At 42.9% G+C, this 17,472-nt stretch overlaps 1 protein-coding gene across 5 annotated transcripts in view; it reads right to left on the reverse strand.

The window, feature by feature from the left end:
• The window catches only part of ARVCF (ARVCF delta catenin family member), a 203,587-nt gene that overhangs the window by 43,921 nt on the left and 142,194 nt on the right, over positions 1-17,472 (reverse strand). For all 5 annotated transcript variants that reach the window (XM_065739053.1, XM_065739051.1, XM_065739050.1 and 2 more), the window contains 2 exons: positions 12,496-12,995; positions 5,846-6,029 (listed from right to left, as the gene is read on the reverse strand). In XM_065739053.1, coding sequence (XP_065595125.1) covers positions 5,846-6,029; positions 12,496-12,995 — 684 coding nt within the window. The remainder of the gene's footprint in view (positions 1-5,845; positions 6,030-12,495; positions 12,996-17,472) is intronic.

The following is a 17,472-nucleotide window of genomic DNA, read 5'->3' on the forward strand; positions in this document are numbered from 1 at the left end:
GTGGGGAGTTTTCCTGATGGTGATGCTGGCAGGAGCAGCTGTGTATCGCATCTGGGTGATCTCACTGCCATTTCTGCTCTATTTAAGTATCTACTTACCAGTGAGATCCAAGTAAGAAGTGCAGAAGCTCTCACTGCCTTGCATACAACCCCCCCCCTTCCAGCTACTTGAATAGAGAGACTGGATTTGTTCAATTGCCCAGATGTCTCTAAGAGGACATAAACGCCACCCTTGAAAACCAAATTCATGAGCTAGAGATGTTGCCCAAGAAAGCATCAGTGTGGAGCACTAGGTCTAAGGAACACTATCATGACCGAGAATCACCACAGATGTTTCTAAGATCCCCCAGCAATAAGTGAGGGCTCAGACACCAGCAGTACAGCTGAATGACACAGACATGTATCCCAGCTTCTGTTATTAGGGGCTTTCTACACCCAAGGTGCCATGTAATGCTGTTTTAGTAAAACACTGACTGGTTACCTCCAGCGTGACCTACTTGGAGGGCCTTCTCTCGCTCTCCTGTAATGCAAAACCATGCAGAAATGCATGACAGAAGAATTCCACAATACCCAGCAGCTACTTAGCTTTCAAATTATTCCCGACTCTGCTTGGAAGGAAGGCTAAGAGGCTCTGCTTGCTTCATCACATACACTTGCTGCAATGCTAACAGAATTTCAAAAATAACAAAAGTGAGGTATTATTTATCTAACAAAGGATCACAGCTCATGTGCCTTCCAAAGCAAACTATGGTCACCACACTCTCTGCAGGGAGCTCCGTTTCCATCTCTTCATCACACTACAGCAATAGACATTTCTGTAGGTTCCCCTCATTGGCAGCCCAGGGGGAAGGGACCTACATTCATTCCTGAGGAATGACAGAAAGCAATAAGCAAATGCACAACTTTGAATTTATACCTCAGATTTCACTGTAAAGCATTAAGGTTGCATGTAAGTAGGTTATGTCTCTGCTGCTAAAATCTATGCATAATTTATTTATATTACCAGCTAAACATCAGGAACTGTCAGGAGGAAACCTAACAGCTCCTTACTAGCACGAATTAAACGCTCTGCTCAGCATATAAGCCCCAGGACAGCCATATGCTGTGATCCTGCACAGCATCAGTAAGCTAATTAAGAAACCGCCTTCGCTTGCTTCTCACTACCAAGAGGTGTGGGTTTTGAATTCAGGTTGTTTTTCTCCACTCTGGGTCAGGCAGATAAGCTTCTCCTCTTCTGTGCTGCAGAATGCAAATTCATGGGCAATTTTTTTTTTTACTTTTTTGTTTTGTTTGTTTTTATCTCTTTGATAACTATTCTTTTGCTGAAATCCCAGTTCAAAAGTGCCTACACCACAGAACACCAACAGCCCCACCAGCTCCAGCAGGTGCCCAGAGCTGGCACACACGTGTGACAGACACCAGTGCAGCAGTCACAGGGAGTGGGAACACAGCAGCATCTGCTCCCATCCCTCATGTGGGGAGGCTGTACTAGGTCCCAGGAAGGCCTCTGGGTACCAAGGAAGGGCTGCCTGGCACAAGGCATCCCCTAGTTCACTCCTGCTCAGAACCAGGCTGTGCTTGGCTGCCTTCCTATTGCTGTCCCTGGCAGGCCAAGGCGGATTCTTGTTCTCTACCCAACAAAGACAAGTTTAAGTAAATAATTAAATGGATCATACTTCCAAAGCAGCCTGCACCGAATGCATTCTTCACCTCTTCGGTGTCTATCAGCAAATATCAAACACCATAGAAATACAGAAATCCGATCCCAGTTTCTGTTCACAATTTCTGAGAATTAAAAAAAAAGCACATGCATATATATTAAACATTGTCTTCTTCAGAAAAGCTTTATAGCATCCTCAGATAAAAACACTACATTCGATACATTAACCATTTACCACCAAGCACCTGTGGCCCTATTTCCCCTGAAGTAAAATGTGCGTAACTAGAAACTGCACATACTTACACACCACTTCCCACATTAGAGTGAGGATTCCTGTTTTCTGCTCCCGATCTACTGATTCCTTACTTCATGCCAGCAAACACCATTTCACACTTGCCACAGCTCTCAGCCTGTTTTCACAGAACAGCATTTTTATTTGTGTCTACTGGAGGTTTTCATTCCCCATTATTGTCTCCAGGACCAAGCACCTGACAATATTTGAACTCCTGCTATTTACCACCTTTGTGGGATGCTGAGGCTGAAGAGCAAATCTCAAGCCAAGGGAAGAAAAGCAAAGAAAACTGCTCCAACTCAGGTGCTTTGGGGTCCAAAATGTCACCCAAATTAGAAGGCAGCAGCAATACTAAGAATCAGACCACAAAAACGTCTATACAGCTGATCCTGCTGAAGTTATGTCAGAACAGCAATTAAATCCACCTTTCTCCAAGTCCCCTGTTACTCCCCTAAGCACAGGTCACCCCTCTCTTCCCAGGAGCTGATGTCAAGCAAGCTGCTACCTGCAACTTCAACCTGAAGAATGTGTGTTCAGTGGAAGTCAAGTGGGTGCAGGCTGTGTTTGTACACGCACAGCCAGGTCTCGGAACCTCGGGGCTACTCGTGAACGTGAATTTCTGTGTACTTGGAGAACTGACAAGAAATGCTGCAACCACAGATGGTACCCTGGAAAAAAAAGAATACTTTGCATCTGTTTACTATGCAAATTAATTCATTCAACATTTGTTGACAGCAGGTCAGTTTGGAGCAGGAATCAGTTCCTAAATTGCCAGCTTTCTAGCCTAAGTTCTACTCTGTCCTCTTAGAACTGAAAAAAATCTAACTGAATTGAAATTAATTAGGCAGAAGAAGCAATTAAGCCCAAAATGAATTTAACTTTTCAATCGTTAAATCTTCACTGCTTCCAGAAAACTAAGAATTATGGTGGACATACACAGAAAACAAAAAAGTTATGTGACTGCAGCAGTGCTCCCCAGCCCACGGACCAGCACTGAAGCAGAGTGGAACACCAGGAGCAACCAGCACACGTGAATGCTTCTAGATTGCAAACCCCAAAAGAGATTCAGGGGCTTAAAGATTAAATCAAGAAGAAAAAAAAAGTAACTGGAAGATACATTCCCTACTTATCTAAAATTACAATAATAAAAATCCTATGACATTTGTACTCCAAATAAGATAAAGAAACATCTGTGTACAGTGAACTATTCTTCTAGCAAATGTCTTCCTCACTTCTTCTCTACTCCTACTTTTCCATCAGCAAAACCCCACTTGATTTCAATGATTTTATCCATGGAATTGCTTTTTTTGGGGTGGAAGTGGTTGCTTCTCTTCCCCCTTTCCCTCCCTCTCTGTTCCGCTCCAGGTTCCCTGCATACCTAGTTCTCTCAACAGCTTCAGTGGAATGTAAGAATGCTTTTATTTTATACAGTTACCCCAAGGTAGCCCCAAGGTAGCATCCACCCCAAAACACATGACCATTTTATGTACTAAAATTACTAAGAGCACTGCGGACCCATTGACCGCATTAGGTCTGCCCCTATAAAAGAAACAGAGCACTGAAAAAGGAAATATTGTTTTTAGATCTGGGGATGAGAATGGAGACAAAATTAAGACCATCTACACTACTCCGAAAACGTCAGCATTGTGTAAGGATTACAGACAAAGCATACAATGAATTTCATTACTAGATCGTACTTTTCAAATGTGTCCTGCTGCCAAGTCCATTCTTCAGAGGATACAGAACTCCAAAAATATTTGTCTAAATACAGTTTTGACATGTGAGGTGCAGAGTGGGATCGCAAACAGAACCCACCTGTCAGCTTCCACATGATACCACGATCAGACCATCTCTACCACAGCCACTGTCTTGGCAGAGGACCTGACTAAGAGCATCCTGCAGAATAATAGCTGAGCTCCAAAGACAGCGTAAACGTAATCCAAGAGTTATTTGGAAGAGACAGCATTTGAATGGCACTCTGGATGATGCCATGCTAAGGGTAATTTCTCATTTATTTTTTAAAAGATTGTTTTCAATTATTTTGAAACAAGTGTTCCCAAGACTCTATATTATCAAATGAGAGACCTATATGAAGAGCAAGGCAAAAATCAGAAAGCAATGTTAAATACCTGCAGACAAATGATTAAGCAGAAGTTCACACTGTGAGCCAACGAGTTTGAAGCCAACACAGCTGCAGCTGTTGATAAACTTCAATAAAGTTACTGCAAAAAGTAAACTGAAATGAAAGCAATCCCACACATAACGCCTTTCTCATGTTCAGATATCCAATCCGTAAGGACATCTGAAAACTCACGAGTTCAAAGACGCTGTCAGTTCTATAGGATGACAACGTAGCACGTTTTTGGACTGCTCACAAAAGGGACAAAGCAGGCTGGCACATCAGGAGGAAAAACCTCCCAACTAAATACCAAACTGGTGAGCAAACTGAATGGTGCAACTGGTGGAAACTGAATTCCTCAGAGTTGCTATTGTTTGAAAAAGACAGGAGCAGGCAGAGGGTCTGCTGAACACTGTCTGTTTGAGAGATGGCTGCAAAAATATATTCTCCGCTGGCATTAGTCATCTTCTCTTGCTGATACTCTTAAGGGTGAGCTGCAGGTTTCCAAACAATGCTAAATTATTTCCAACAACAGTAATAATGATTATTATTGGTGATATGTTCCTTTTTATCCCTATACCTGGAAGTGGTTCTGCAAAAGCTATGTAATACCACCCATAATGTAATAAGAAATATAGTCAAGTGAAAGGCAGCTCATCTCTCCCCTTCTTCCACATCGTTGTCTGCTGTCCCAGACTCATTTAATCTTACTTTCTCTTATAACGAGGAAACAACAAAGCCATTCTTCCCATACAGAAGGGGTTCTCTCTCCACCGCATAGCAAATAAACCACCTTTTACAGATTATCTTCCCCTGCTAACCTGCCATCAAGTTCCCATTTAAGTTGAGCAGTTACTTTCAGGTATGAAACAACTTTGCCCATCATCTGAATGAACCTTCAACTCTTCCACCAGGAAGTGCTTCATCCCACACGGTTACAACAGCAGAGACTACAGGCTGCTGCTGTGTTGTCTGGAACCTCCTTAAAGGACCTCCTTTAAAGGACTCTAGTAGGATGGCAAATTATTTCAGTAATGGGCCCTTGCAGAACACATTCATTACTCTTCCTCATTTGTGAAGTTACTCAGGGGAACAGTTATTGCAATTCAGAGAACTGAAGGCCAAGAAACATATATGAACCAACTTCTGAAGATGCATTAATCAGTATAAATCTAACAGAAGAATACTTCAGAGCAACAGAAGGAACAATGCCAAATCTTCATTAGCTGCATTCAAAATGACCGACTCGAGCATGAAGCTGAAAAAAATGCAACAGGACATCTCCACTATTTTATCTTAGAGAAAAACCAAGTGCAAGAGTTGGTATTTAGGGAATGTTGGTTCTCCAGGCTTTTCTGACTGCATCAGGACTCCTCCAGACCACAGCAACCAGCATGTACTGTATGAGTCTCATGGTGCTCTCAGAAATTCAAATAACATTTCTAATCAGAAAAAGTTCCTTTCCAGGAAATACCTGAAGTATTAGAAACATTCAGTAGTTCAGGAAGAAAAAGGGATTGGTCTGAAAGCACACAAAATAAATAACACCACCACCATCAGGGGAAACAAAGAACATGCTCAAAGTTTGTACAAACATTAGGCAGTCCCATACAATAATTAAATGAAGGTGTGATTGTCTGTACTTATGGTACAGTTTTTGCCTTGGAAGGTGCTTACTCTGCACTCAGCAGAATTATAGCTCCATCTAAAATAAAGAAAATCCTATACACAGGATATGATGAACAACAGATTAATACTCCAGAGTTCTAGCTCACCGTAAGCAACCAGAAGTGTTCTTGAAGACAGTTGTCCACTCAGCATCACGAGGCTTGGAGTCCTCGTTGGGCTCACTCTCCCAGCCAGAATGGGGTATAATCACCTCGTTGGTGAGTGTCTGCAGGCCGTGGTTGATGATGACCATCTTCAGGGGCTCGTAGGAAGACAAATTCCATAGAGTGCCTTCAGGAGAAAAAGTGATTATTAAACAGATAACAAGAAAATAATAATGATTTTAAATTTCTAGATTAAATAGAACCACCAAGTTTACAGAGAATCGCTAGAAAACTCTATGATAAAACTAATAAAGATATTTGGAAGAAGCACCTGATGAGAGGCCAGATGAAGCATACAGCTTAGAGAACATTGCCCAGCTGCTGCAATGGAAGAATTTCCAAAGATGAGGAAGCACTTATCAAGACATGGATATTTTTCAATTTATTAAGTCCTACTACAGAGTACATAAACATGATGTGCTATTGGAGATTAATGGGGCATTTCTGCAATACACAGATTTTGATATTGTTAAGTCTAGCTATACCTCAAAAAGCAAAAATTGATCCAGTGAAGCAGACAGGTCTTAAAAGTACATCTTAAATACAGCTGAATTTATGGAGGGTCATTGATCTTACACTTATTCGCTGCACAAGACACTATTTCACTCAAGTCTCCTCTCTATTATTTGCTTTCACATCTTGCTGTCAGAGGCAATATCTGCGTTTGAATCACCACGTGCCATAGGCACAAAATTCCTTGGAGCTGATAATCACAGCTGCTCTGCTGCCTTCCCATTCCTACCTCACTTCAGAGCTCAAGACAGATGTCAAGCACAGAAATGACACAACAGCCTTACAACTGTAAAAACATCCCATTTTAGATACAGGATGCAAATTTCCAGCAGACATGCACTGCTGTGCAGACTGTTAAGGCTTACGAAGTTAGGACTGACAGCGGTCAAAATGAGACCATCCAGCACTGAATGAGACAGATATGTCCCAGAAAGTTATAGAGGATGAACGAGGGATCCTCTGGTGGGTGGTGGATGAAGCATTTGGTATTTGCAATGCTCTGGAAATGGCAGCAGCAGAAGATGGCAGTAACTGAGGAACCAGTGCAGCGCTCACAAGGACACCGGTGTTTCTTTTCTTTTGAAACAGAGCACATTTCAACTGGAAGCAACGTGAAGATTCAAGTTCATCTATTTATGCAAAAGTTTTAAAAACCGACAGCTCTTTGTACTTAAGTGCTCCGTCCTTAAACGCACACATTTCTCCTACATCTGAAATGGGATTCTGCCCTTTCCTATTCCCTGAAGAAGTGACAAAATTTGTTGTCTTTATCATGAGACTACAAAAGCAGATTTCAGTGCCTAAGAACTATCAAGCAGATACATACTTAAAAAGGCAGAAATACCTACAAAGCTTCCCACAAGCTCTGATTATAGAAACTATTCAGGAGTTTTTCCATGCTCAAATCTTTGGTTCACTTTCACACTTAGAGATTCATATCTCAGTGCTAGTACCTCCAACCCAAACCTATACAATAAAGTTGTCATCTCTGTATTCCCTCTCTTCTGTACTCTCATTCTCCATTAATTATTCAAAGACCCAAAATCCAACTGTGTTCCAGCAGCATTCTCATGCACTGTAAAACTGAAACACCACAACAGTGCCAACCTACAACCACATGACTGAATCCCACTGATGTTACTGACACCATCCAGACCCCACATATCTATGAAAGCATCTCCTATATATACTCACCCAGAACTCTTACTAAAAGTTTGGATACAATTGACGCAATAGAACAGTCAGAAGCAGATGCATTTTGGCTGTCAATCTCATTGTCCTCAAAGGGCTACGGGGGCTGAAGTCACCCAGAAAGCCTTTCCTCCCAAGGAAGCCCCCTCCAAAGACACAATCACAGTTTGCCATTTCCTCACCCACCTCTCAATCATTTCACAGAAAATACCAACAAACTAAGAACAACCGAATGCCATCTTATGAAAAATGTGAAGGAAAACGTACTGCACTTGAGAGAAAGATAGCCCAAGATAAACAACAGTGACCAGGGAGCCTTGAGGATCCAGAGATGGGAAAGAAGTCAGATCTGAGGCTGACTACGGGGAAAACATTCCACAAGAAGGGGTACAGATTTTGTGATTCAGTTATGGAACAAAGAGGTGTAAATCCCAGTGTCCTTCCAGGTAACAAATCACATGGTGAAGACAGGGACAGCCACGGAAACTTACAACAGACAGTACATCTGATCACACTGTCCATTTTAATAGTGTAAGAAAAATCAGTGTAACAAAAAAAACCCAACTGTAAATTTGACATCCGCCATGTAAGAATCCTTCCCTGCCTCTGTTCGTATAACATACTAATGAGCTAACAAGCTAGAAGCACTGTTTTTAAAACCCAAAGTTTAATCAATTCAAGCAAATAGCATTCAAAAGCAATGAAGTCACTTAACAAAGCAGCATAAGGGAAAGAACGTTATCAAATTTTCCATATGCTTTCATGAGGATCTGTCTTTTTTGACCAGAGACTGGAAGAATTTTAGGACTTGATAGTGAATTACTGCTTTTCAGAAGATGATCACAATCACGATAAAGCCTTTATTATATTCTTAAGCACTATTTGCAGAATACTTCCATATTTCTATCTGCAATCATTACCTCTACTTTTTCAGCATGCCAAGCAGGCACAACAGCTACACATTTTTCTGATATATATTTTTTTTTAATAAAAACATCTCAAAAGTACTATAAGCTATAAACACAGCTATACAATTCATGTCATATTAGGAGTGATTAGGGCCATAGGCAATTTCCTAAATCTCTGCCTCCTTGGAGCTAACTGTGCAAAGAAGATTTCTAAAGACATTGTGCCAGAGTACCAATGATGCTATTACCTTCCAAAATCCAAAGCAAATCTCATACTGCTGGGCTTGCTTACTTGCAAAAATCCAATGTCACCATGAAATTAGCTCAACTGAAGAGTTAAAACACCTTATGGTCTATACTGAATCATTTATCATTTGTGGGAAAAGCAGCACCCTCCATTACACTCAGCACAGACCTGCACGATGGTTCTGTAAGTGGTTACTGAGCACACACAGACCTGCCTGTGTCATTCCAAGTGCTGAAGGGTGGAGCTAAATACTTCTTGGAGCTAAATACTGGGCAAGGGAGAACCTCAACATGAGCTAATGGGGCATTCTCCTGACAGAAAATGTGATATTCGTGTTCAAGACAACACAGTACTTCAAAAACAAACTAACATCATATCAGCTACCAGGACCTTAACACAGGAGCAGCCATCAGGTGTGAGTGCTGTGTGAGCCAAGCCATCTGAAAGATGCTATTATAGTATTAGACCAAAACATACCCTTCACACGGCATTTCAAAGGTCGATCATTTGTCAATTAAAACCAGCTTGGCAACACAAAGCATCAGGAAAATCATGTTCTGCACCACTTAAAATCTGTGCAATGTCATTAAACAACAAAATTACTTTCAACTTTCTCACAAAGAACAAAATTATTCATTAATGCCACCAACCTCTGATCGCTTTTCAAACAACTTAATAGAATTCTGGTCTTGCATATCTGATAGGAACATTTGTTCCACAGGAAAAAAAATCCCTTATCACTCAAGATAAAAAACGCTTACAGCTTTCCCAATCAGAACAGATTTCATTCCTTATCAGCTTAATCCTCATTTTCCTCCAGTTATCACAAAAATGATCCACTGAGAATTCAGCAGCATAGTGCCAAAATAAGAGAGGGACAGCATGGCATCACTCTGCAGAACATTTCTCATCACAACACAAGTCATGATTTACTTCTGGACGCAGACACAAGCTTTCCTCAGGGCAGTAGATGGAGCCAAGTGAGACCTATGGTACTTTATGATTCTATCTTGAGTTCTGTGGGCACTTTCAAATGCTTCACGTATTTGTGTGATCTGGATGGACATCATGGTTCAGTGCCATTTGCAGATATATCAAGAACAGTTGGTAAAACAGCTGTGGCATTAACCTAGACATTTCACCTCCACTGAGAAGTGTATTATCTGAAAGAAAGAAGTGCTGCAGACGTGCTTAACCTGACAGCAGTGCCATATCATTATACTCAGTCTGCTTTCAAACTCGCACATCAATATATTTATGTTCTCCAAAAAGCATACTCTGGGTAGTCAAGCAAACACACCTCTGACACACTAAGTCTCATGCACCGTGCAGTGAGCAGCACACACACGACTCCTTCCTCAGACTGCCCTGTAACTCCTCTACCTCTCCTGCCAGCACTGTGCTGCTCTGGCTCTCTGCCCGTTAGCTGGTGAGCAGCCCCAGCTGCTGCCACCACTCACACTGCTCTGCGCAGCTGTGGCTGCTGCATCAGACCACCGTGTTAATGAGAGGTTCTGGAGCTGCAGAAAAAGCAGGGACTCACAGATCAGAGAGTGACACACGCTTCAGCCAGAAATCATCCTCCTCAGCTGCAGAGAATGAGCCCCGTGGTAAACTGCCATGTGCCTCCAGTCCTGCAGGCAGCGCCCAGAGAACCAAAACCTCAAGACTGGATGGAAGAGCTCTGCATTCGGGCTTATGAATTATTTACATCTCTTCAGAAAAGAGAATTATTTCATCAGTCGTCCATATCTGGGATAACTTGCTGCTGCTAATTCAGCTTTCAAAAAGCAGCCAGCGTTGGGTTAGAGAAATAGCAAAACACGGAGAAGTCAGTGTGCCCACGCCAAGCCTGGACATGCTGCCTCTTGGAGCTGGTTTCTGAGCGGATGGTTCCACGCTATCAGCTGGGGTTCGAATGCTGACTGCAAGGCACTCCAGCATCAGTTACAGAGGCATTGTTGGAATACTTTTCTCTTCTATACTGATGCTTGAATGTCTCACACCGGATCTGGTGATGTCATTTTAGAAGTGAACTGAAGCCATTCCTGGTTAGGTGGAGATTAAATACGTATCATCTGCTGCTGGACATCTGTTCAGGTTAAGGCCCTCAATATTCCTGGTGCTTGTCAGGAAATGGAAATAAAAAGTTTTAAATAGCAAAAAAGGAGGGGGACAAAAGTCCTATACTTAATTAGCAGGAGGTGCTGTCAAACCAAATTTATTCAAATTGTAGATGTAATAAATCAACTGGAAATTGAGGCAATCGCCATTTAGAATAAAAAGGGAAAACGACCAGTTTGTTTCTGCTGTCTCAAAAGTGACTGATTACCACTTAGCACTATAATGATGTTCCTTCAGAGTAAATTACAGACCGGTTTCTCCTTTCTCAAATCTGAAGAAATAAATGCATTCCTTCCCAGCACTCCACAAATGAGTTTTCAGTAAACTAGAACAGTACATAAACAGAAACTGTTTTGTTTTTAAATTTAAATAAAGTCATCATACTGAATGAGTGCAACCAATGGTATATAAATGCTACCTACAGAGTTTCCACCTTAAGAGACAAAGCACACAGAGCAATCAAAGCAACACATGCTACTGAGAGCTCTCCTCTCACTGCTTCTGGAAAAGGACCGGGAGAAAAAGCCTGCACTGTATTTATATGTTATAAATGGTAGGGGAAGAACAGTTGGAACACCCAAAGCCACTGTTCATCTCAGAGAATTACGATTACCAGTAAAAACCTGGACAGCTGCCATGTTTTTGAGGTGATTATAGAATTATGATGTTTACTTCAAATGGTTTAATCCACATCTGCAATAGGGTCTGCTTGGACAGTCCTACATTGATAAGGTAGCTGAACAGTTTCAGTCCTGGGCACATTTTTAGTGGCAAAACGTTCAATTCTGGCACTGAAATCCACTGCAGCTGTCCAGGTTTCCCCTGCTGCTTCTTAGAGAAGAAAGAGAAACCCATTTCAATCCTCACGAGTTATGGGAGACTGAAGAACCATATATTTCTCCTCAGTTTAAGAGCTGACATACTTTTCCACCTTCCTCCACTTAATGGTTGAACTTTGAAACTTGGCATATACTTTATAACTCCTTTTGGACCACATCCAAGACTAAGTTCAAATAAAAATAGGCTGAATAATGGAGTCCTAAGTGACTGAAAAATCCCTGGAAAGCGTGCAAGATCCCAGTATCTTAAAAATATAATTCTCCCTTTTCCCAATTGTAATGAACAACCCACACATCCACCAGAGCATCTCCTCACTCTGCTGTGTTGTGGTTTATACATAGCCTCAGATGGGCACACCAGGGCAGAACACACTGCTGAGACCGACCTATCAATACAAAGTAGCTGAGATATGGCAGCAGGATTGTTTCAGAAAAGATTAAGGTAGAAAGTTTTAGATTAGCATATCTTACCTCATGAGTAATGCGCACTGAAGCCAAGGGCAGTACAAATTATCTGTCAGTGGCATTGCTATAGCTCCTTTAAGCTTCAGTTGTTCAACCACATGCTACATCCACGAAGCACTCGGGAAAAACAGTGTGCTACATATACAGATGATTGTGATTTCTTCCTAAAGGAGGCATAAGCCTTAGGCTTCCTCACATCTCAACCAGTGATCTAAATCCAACCTCCTCTTCTCCAGAAATTCTTGTTCTTGAAACTAGAAGAACTCCTCTAAAGAGTAATTTATTAAAGAAAATAGAGACACTGACCTGTAATTAACTCTCTGACTTCCATGTCATTTGTTTTTCGCAAGAGTCTGATCAAAGCAGGGATCCCATCACAGTTCTTTATAGCCACCTTGTTTTCATTATCTTTCCCGTAGGAGATGTTCCTGAGGGCCCCGCAGGCTTTGCGATGGACCTCTGGCTTTGGATGATCGAGCAGACCCACCAAGATCGGGATCCCTTTCAGGTGCCTCACGTCCTTTTTGATTTTATCATTCTCGTAGCACAAGTGCTGCAGGTAGGCCGCGGCGTTGGACTTGACCGGATCGATAGGGTGGCTGAGCATGGCAATGACTTCAGGGAGGTCAGGGTCCCTCCACCTGGGGTCCTTGCGAATGCTGTCAATAGAGGGGGAGCGCTTGCCCAGGCGGTCGATGCTGGCCATGCTCCCTCGCTCCGGCTGTGCCAGCGGTGCCGCGTAGCCACCATGGAGGTATGGGATCCTCTCTTCCACCATCTCTGTCTCAATGGGGTCATCGTAGCCCCTGTAAGAAGCAACAGCCCCGAGAGAAAGAAAGAAAAAATATATATAATTTAAACACTCTGTGCCTCTGAGTCAATATGGAGATTTCAGCTGTGATCAAACCCTTTAATATCACGAACATCATCAGGGACAACATATTTACATTTTCAAATTATTTATTTCTAGAAACTGGAAAATTAATCATAGCTGAGCACTCAGCAATGGGATTGCAGCACGGTGTTTGTTTGGTGAGCAGTGAAACGATGACAGGAGCTGCACATCAAACAGATTGCTTTCATTTTGGTCACTTAGCAAAGCAATTATGTTAGCATTGGATTACATCTAGTAGGAAACACTGAGCTTCATTAATGCACCACTTCTGCAACAAACCAAAACGTTAATTGAAGGTGCTCCGGGCCGGGCAGAAAGGGACCACAGACAGTTCTCAGTGAGTCAGAGAAGATCCACCACACTTCATTAAGACTCAGTGCTCACACAAATGCACTGCATGTGGGGTGCACCCACTGTGAGCTGCCACCTAAGCTCAGGAGATGGAGCAGAGGAAGCCTGCAGCTGGCTGACAGTGACCTCTTGGTCCTCAGAAAACTGCTGCTTTGTCTCTGTTACGTGTCCCTGAGGGCAGCAAAGCGACCACCGCTGGCAGTGAGGGGCAGCCCCAGTCCCATGCCCCCAGGCCTGGCCTCGAGGCTCAGCCCCCACCAGAGGACGGGGAACATTGAGTGCAGCTATGGGTCTGAGTCAAACTTCCCATTCACTCAACAGTTATAAACCTCAAGCCCAGAAGATTCTTATTTTCCTCCTCCCGTCCCATTGCTCTCATCCTATGCTAAGGTAAGTTGACTTCTCCCATGTTAGGTTTATGTCTTCTTTTGCTGCTCAGGAAAGCTAACAGATGGGAAGAATTAATAACTATTTAGAAAAGCCCTACAGAAGAGAAGAGCTCATCCTTTCCAACAGGTTTTAAACATGAGCACAGCACACGTACTCCCAGCTGCAAGCACAGTTATTTGCCTTTCTCCTGACCAGCAGGAGTTAACCTGGGCAGACAGCTCCTACTGCAGCACTGCAGTTACCTCAGTCAGGTACATACCTTCAATTGCTACACAAACATTTTTACAGACTTCTGTTTTAAGCACTGGCTGATGCTACTGAAGTCACAGATGTCATGTAGAATGAAATACAGAGCACCAGAACTCAAAGAAAACAGAGCTCACTGTAACTCTAAAGGGACTGCTACTTAAACTGGACCCCGGGGAGAAGCATGATTGGAGGAGGAGACTGAACTCAGTATCGGACCATTAATGCTTCTGATGTTAAATGCAATGAGCTGAACGAGGGGATAAAATGGGCTGGTATCCAGAACTCAGAATGCATCTGGAGGAGCCCTTCTACTGATGCAGTTATTTGTGTATGTATAATTCATTACCTGCTCTGCACAGTGGTTTGCCACGTCTGGACATAGAAGAACAAATAAACAACTTGAAAATATTTACTTTTGTGCACATACATAGGGCAGAAGTAGTAACAAAGCCCCTGCGCTATCTTTTGTTTATACACGTACAAATTTGGGACAACCAGCATTAACACTATAACAAAAGCAAACTTTTCTCATGCTCAGCCTTATATTAAAGTCTTTGCAACTGCATAAAAGTAGATTAATAACTGTCCTGTGCACAGCTGCTGCTTGATTCGGTACCCAACAGTACTGCACTTCTCAGCCCTCGGAGCTGCCTGCACAGTAACTGTCTGCTACCTCAATTACACCTGCGTAATTAGGGCTCCCTCTCCTTCAAATCCACGCAATACACAAAGATGATTATTGTCTTGGGATGCAGTTCACTTCCATTACTGCCATACAAAGCCTGACAAGCAGAAGTGCACAGCTGAGCCCAACTCTCCTATGTTGTTCTCCCCTGAACCACTCAAAGCTCTCTGGTTCCATTACTTTTGCTAAAGCAAAACTTCACGTTAGGACTTTAAATGCTGCTAAGACAGAAGAGTGTAATGTAACTCCTGTAGCAGCAGTAACAAAGTTCTCACCCAGTTCCAGTTCCCCACGGACTGCTCACATACACAGCTCTTCTGCCAATCTCAGCCTGATTCTGCAGGACCATCTCATCTGTAAGGAACACTTCTAATGGGAGCTTTTTAGCTCACCCACACAACTACTTTCAAACAGGATGGACAGTGTCTCTCAAACATTTTTATAGAAAGGTCTAATGTAGGAAACACTGTGGCTAAAACATGCCTGCACACGTCAGGTTCCAACTACCTCTGTACGAATACAGTGTTAAGAGCTCACCAAGCACTGGTCAAAGTGTACACTACAAGCCCAACAGCTTCATGAGGCAGCAAAGTGAACACGTGGATACCTGGCCCTTCAACACCAGAAAGAAGTATCTAGAAACAGATGGCTGAACAGAAAGTTTGGTGAAGCAAGTACCACACCAATTCAGATTCACGTGACTAAATACAGCAATCAAGTCTGGAGAGGATAAAACACTACCACCACCCAATCCAAACTGAAGAATCCTGAAGTATTTTGCAAGAGAAGGACTGTACGCCAACTCTGCCATTGCTCAGTAGCCTTGAAGGGAAGGAAGCAGGTTACCAACGCAGGCTGTAGGCAAAGAACGAAGTACCTGGCATAGCAGCATCATGTGAATGAACACAAAGCCTTGGGCTGACCTGACACAAAGGGATCCCTGCTCCTAGTGCTGGTGAGAAGCTCTGGCTCTGGTTAAGCCTCATCTCCTCTCCTGTAGCAAAGGAGCTGAGGCCAGAGAAATGGACAATGGGAAAGAAGCTACACACAAGTATTAGCAGGGGTTAAACACATCCAGCTTCTGAAATCAAAAAATCAGAAACATTCACAACTGGGAGGGCCAGGCAAGCTTTTTCACTTGCACCCCAGCTGAGTGCTCTCTGGGAAAGGCAAGCTGCCTGGCACGAGAGGAGGAGCGACGAGAACTTCACCAGGAACAGCCCACCATGCTCACAAGGCCACAGGCTCTTCACTCTCAGGACTGGAGGTGTGCCAGGGCTGCTGACTGCCAGCATCTTGCCTTCCATCTGCTGCAGCAAGTCAGCTGAGATTTTGGGATGCTGTAGGTCTCACTAATCACCTGCCTCAGGGAATTGATCAAAACGTATCCCAGCACAGATAAAATCTGGGAAAGTGCTTATGGATTTATCATCTTGTGGCTTCAGCACAGGCACGTTTGAGTAAACAGGTGAAGGATTTCCACATTTAATCCCCATCAATTTACACAACAGCTACACTCATCACAGCTTGCAGCTGGTGTCTGCTTAGGATACAAGACCAGAAAGGCTTGGGATTTCAGGAGGGAGCTCTGTGCCAAAGAAGAGGAGATGCAAAGACTTTGCAGAATGAGGTCCTACTTTTGACCGCCCCTGTTCCCTGATGGGAAGATATGCATGGGGGTTCAAAAACTGGACTGAATTCCCTCTTCAGGTAAGTCTGCTCTCATGGCTGTGTGGTTAAAGCACTTGAAATCACCTCATCTGGATCCACTTAACAGCTACGAATGGATGAGCTAACCTGGGCTGCAAACTGCCACCAAAAACTCAGCCACACATCAGTCTTCTGCTAACTGCATCCACATCAACTAACCCATAACAACTCAATTCACTCTACAGAGAAGCCTATGAATAAACAACAACAAATGCTTTCCAAACTGATGGCATTTTGGCCTCACTCCATTCTGCTCAGGTACATCTGTACACTCCTGCCCTGAACTGCCCAGCATCCCAGTTCTAACTACACCATGGCACTACATTTACATCTGGCTGCTAAATCAAAGAGGCTGATTTCCAGGGACAGACCTTTCCCCAGCTCTAAGGATCCCTGCATATGTGCTGCTGGGAGACCAGACTCGATGCAGGTGGTTAGGCCAGAAGTGCCAACTGAAAGCTAGTCTGCAAACAGAAGTAGAATGTGAAAAAGAAATGTGTGATACCAATATTCCCATGCTGTCTCTACATAACAAAGCAAGGGAGACCTCATGCTACAACTACTCCACCTACAACCTGGCCCATTTCCCAGCGACAGCTGCTTAGATCATGAAATAACCAGCAACATGTAGCATTGGTCTCTTAAATCAGGCTTCTGCCATAGAAAATTGAGCAGCAGAAAGCCTTCTTGTTGCTAATTCCATTAAAATTAAAAATTCACATCCTGTCTAGTCTGGAATACACAGCAGCAATAGCTGCTCCCGAGTTTTTAGGGAAAAACAAATCCCACGAATGCTAGTACAAGTACAAACCATAGAGATAATACTTGGGATGCCTTTTGTGAATTGAAAATATCCCATAATTCCTGCTTCTCTTTTAAAAAGGGCAATATACAAAAAGCCCAGCAAAACCATAGGACTATGTATCTTTAAAAACAATAATAAAAATAACCATCATTTAATGAAGACAACCTACTCAATGAAGAAAAAGCTAATTAAAGCTAT

The sequence above is a fragment of the Cyrtonyx montezumae genome, unplaced genomic scaffold (assembly GCF_038088225.1).
Source record: "Cyrtonyx montezumae isolate F1298 unplaced genomic scaffold, pur_monq_1.0 scaffold_23, whole genome shotgun sequence".
Lineage (NCBI taxonomy): Eukaryota > Metazoa > Chordata > Aves > Galliformes > Odontophoridae > Cyrtonyx > Cyrtonyx montezumae.